The sequence below is a fragment of the Chiloscyllium plagiosum genome, chromosome 47, assembly GCF_004010195.1.
Source record: "Chiloscyllium plagiosum isolate BGI_BamShark_2017 chromosome 47, ASM401019v2, whole genome shotgun sequence".
In the NCBI taxonomy this organism is placed as follows: Eukaryota; Metazoa; Chordata; class Chondrichthyes; order Orectolobiformes; family Hemiscylliidae; genus Chiloscyllium; species Chiloscyllium plagiosum.
Window position 1 is genome coordinate 10,558,564 of NC_057756.1, and position 3,590 is coordinate 10,562,153.

General features: G+C 47.9%; 1 protein-coding gene across 1 annotated transcript in view; it reads left to right on the forward strand.

The window, feature by feature from the left end:
* LOC122544224 (fish-egg lectin-like) overlaps positions 1-3,103 on the forward strand; it is a 5,937-nt gene extending 2,834 nt beyond the window's left edge. Inside the window, exons 2-4 of the mRNA XM_043683302.1 lie at positions 87-314; positions 1,290-1,629; positions 2,764-3,103. Of these exons, the coding sequence (XP_043539237.1) occupies positions 87-314; positions 1,290-1,629; positions 2,764-2,905 (710 nt within the window). The 3' untranslated portion in view covers positions 2,906-3,103. The remainder of the gene's footprint in view (positions 1-86; positions 315-1,289; positions 1,630-2,763) is intronic.
* Positions 3,104-3,590: the final 487 nt, after the last annotated feature.

Below are 3,590 nucleotides of genomic sequence, written 5' to 3' on the forward strand. Positions count from 1 at the left end.
CTGGGTGGGTTACTCTTCGGAGGGTCAGTGTTGGGCTGAAGGGCCTGTTTCCACACTGTAGCGATTCTGATGCTTTCCTCTTCCAGACTTGACCTGCAATCCGATCGAGGGAAACCTGAAACAAATCGATGCCGGGAATGGGCAAGTCTTTGGAGTGAGTGCAAATGGATCGGTTTACACCAGGCATGTTGGCACCTGGGTGTTGGTTCCCGGGAACCTGGCACACGTGACAGTGGGTCCAGCTGGAGTCTGGGGCGTCGACAGTGCTCACATCGTCTACAGAAAACGGGGAGGATCCTGGGTGGTTATGGATGGTAAGAGAGCGGAACCTTCCGAAACTCATTAAGATCCGGCCTCCCTGTTTCACGGGGAGCAGTCCTCAGCTTAGGGCCTGCTGGGCACAATTCCAAAACAATGGAGGTGCTTCTTAAGTCCGGGATGAGGACAAATGGTTTCCCTCATTGGACAGTGATTCTTTGGAGTTTTCTATCTCGGAGAGCTGTGGGAGTTCATTATTTCAGCACTTTTTAAAGCAGACGATGATACACCCTTTGACTGAAGGGGTAAATGTACATAGAAGGCATTGAAATAGTCCACTGTTGTTTACATGAGAGACAGACTCTCTGCCCCCTCCCTCAACTGTGGTGGAGGTGGCTCAATGGTTAGCACTGCTGCCTCACAGCACCAGGGTTCCGAGTTCGATTCCAGCCTCATGTGACTGTCTGTGTGGAGTTTGCACATTCTCCCCGTGTCTGCGTGGGTTTCCTCCGGGTGCTCCGGTTTCCTCCCACAGTCCAAAGATGTGCAGGTCAGGTGAACTGACCATGCTAAATTGCCCTGAGAGTGTTTGGTGCATTAGTCAGGGGTAAATATCGGATAGAGGAATGGGTCTGGGTGGGTTACTCTTCGGAGGGTCGGTGTTGACTTGTTGGGCCGAAGGGCCTGTTTCCATACTGTAAGGAATCTAATCTATGATCCCAATCTTCAAATCAACAAGGAGGACTGCACCCATTGGGGTTTGGAGGTGAAAATAATTCATCTGATTTATTACTAATGGTCAAGATTAGAGTGGTGCTGGAAAAGCACAACAGGTCAGGCAGCATCCGGGGAGCAGGAAAATCGACATTTCGGGCAAAAGGCCTTCAGCAGGAAGGCTTTTGCCTGAAACGTCGATTTTCCTGCTCCTCAGATGCTGTCTGACTTGCTGTGCTTTTCCAAGCACCACTCTCATCTTGAATCTAATCTCCAGCATCTGCAGTACCCACTTTCACCTACTTTATTTCTAACAGGCCTGCTCAAACAGATCGATGCTGGTGGAAATGGTATTGTGGGTGGAGTTAACATGAATGATGACATCTTCTGTGTCCATCAAGATGAAGCAAGATCTGCAATCAGTATTTCCAGCCCAAATTACAATCACATTGATGGCAAACTGAAATACTACTCCTGTGGGATGTATAGTTGTTGGGGCGTTAGTGCAAACGATGATATCTTCTTCCGGTCAAAGGTGACATCGAGTCAATGTGCTGGAACTGAATGGCTGAAGGTGGATGGCAAGCTCTCAATGATCGAGACTGGGACAGACGGGAGTGTCTATGGTGTCAACAGTAACGGCAATGTCTACCGCAGGTACACTTCTAATTCTCACACCATCAGGCATTGCTTCCCATAGCATACATAATGCACAAAACATTCCAAGACCTATGACAGGAATAATACAAACAGGAGATGTCAACAAACCATGTGAGACAGTGTTACTGCAGGAGGACCCAGGCTTGGTAGAGGGAGCTTGAAGGAGGAGGCAATAATGGATGGATTTTGAGGAGGGCTCCCAGAGCTCACTGGACCAGGCACTGACCTTAGAGCTGTCAATGGGCTCCTGGTGAAGAGTGCTTCAGGGAGGAAAGGGATCCCGGAGGGTCAGAGGAGCTGGACAAGGTAACAGAGACAGGGAGGAACTTATAGGAAGCAGTGTCAGAGCCTGAGGAATTTCCACACATAACTAGATTTGTCGGGGCTAGGTGAAGTTACAAAGTGGAGGAGATTAGTAAGGACTGCTGGAGGTTAGAAAGACAGCACTGTAGGGGTTAGAATAATTGTATAGATAGACAGGGGGCTAGGGGCTGAAGATATTGAGTGGGTGTAGGGGCTGGAGGGGGTTACAGAGATAGGGAGGGGTGCAACACTTTGTGGAATTCGAGAATTCTAAGTTTGAGTTGTCATTTGACTGGAAAGTGACAGAAGTTAATGAAAGCAGGGATAGGGGGAGTTGATGCATGAACGAGAGTTGGTACTCACATGAGAATGAGACAAGAGCGATTCATATGTGGGCGGCATCGTGGCACAGTGGTTAGCACTGACCCCGGTTCAATTCCTGCCTCAGGTCATTATCAGTGTGGAGTTTGCACATTCTCCCCGTGTCTGCGTGGGTTTGCTCTGGTTTCCTCCCACAATCCATGCTAAATATCCCATAGTGTCAGATGAAGGGGAATGGGTCTGGGTGGGTTGTTCTTCGATGGGTCGGTGTAGACTTGTTGGGCTGAAGGGCCTGTTTCCACACTGTAAGGAATTTAATTTAAAAACTTCACCAGGGTAAGGACTCGAAGGAATGCCTTGAGCTTTATAAGACCGGAATGTGGTGCTGAAAAAGCTCAGCAGGTCAGGCAGCATCCGAGGAGCAGGAGAATCGACGTTTCTGGTCAAAAGCCCACGTCACAAGATTTATAATGTCACTGTTCAACTTGGATCACTTCTATTTTTCAGAGATGGGATCACCTCCCAGAACCCTACTGGGACAACCTGGACTCACATCAACATTGGAGGGATACTCTTCAAGCACGTGACTGTGGATCTAGAAGAAATGTGGCTGGTTACTACCCTCAACAATATCATTCATTGCCAATAGCTTCAAGAAGCTGAAAGTGTGATCAAGAATCAATTTTTAAAAATCAGTTCTATAATTGAGTTGGGAAATGGTGTCGCTTATTTTCTTCTGAACTCTTGCTAAGATTAGCCTGCTAGTCCAACATTCCAAGGAATTGCCTCTGGCACAAGTGTAAGTAAACCGGCCCAGGAAGAATTTCATAGACGAGCAAATCAGACTCAAGACTCAAAGGGCGTGCACCAGAACAGCAGGAGGCCATTCAGCCCCAGTGAACACTGCTATATCAGAACAGGAGTCAGCCCCAGTGAACACTGCTATATCAGAACAGGAGGAGGCCATTCAGCCCCAGAAACCTATTGCACCTGCTTATCAGCTTCTGCAGTTGAATAACCTCCTCCTGCTCTTGTTCTGGTGAGAGTTGTCGTTTGCAAACCCCCTGCATTTCCTTTTTCTTCCCTTTTGTCAAGAATCTGTGAAATCCACAATGAAAGCTCTGGAACAGGGAATGCTCATTAGACTTGCTGGCTGTTAACTGATTGCTGAGGAGGGCATGTTGGTCTGATGCTGCTCAAAAATAGCAAATACCAACAAAATGAGTCATGGCCTTGGGGGTTGGTATAATGTCTGATCTCCTGGTTAAAGAGTGACAGGAGAGTGCTGTCAGAATTGGAAAGGTCAAAGGGGCTGCAATGGGAATTTTGGGAAA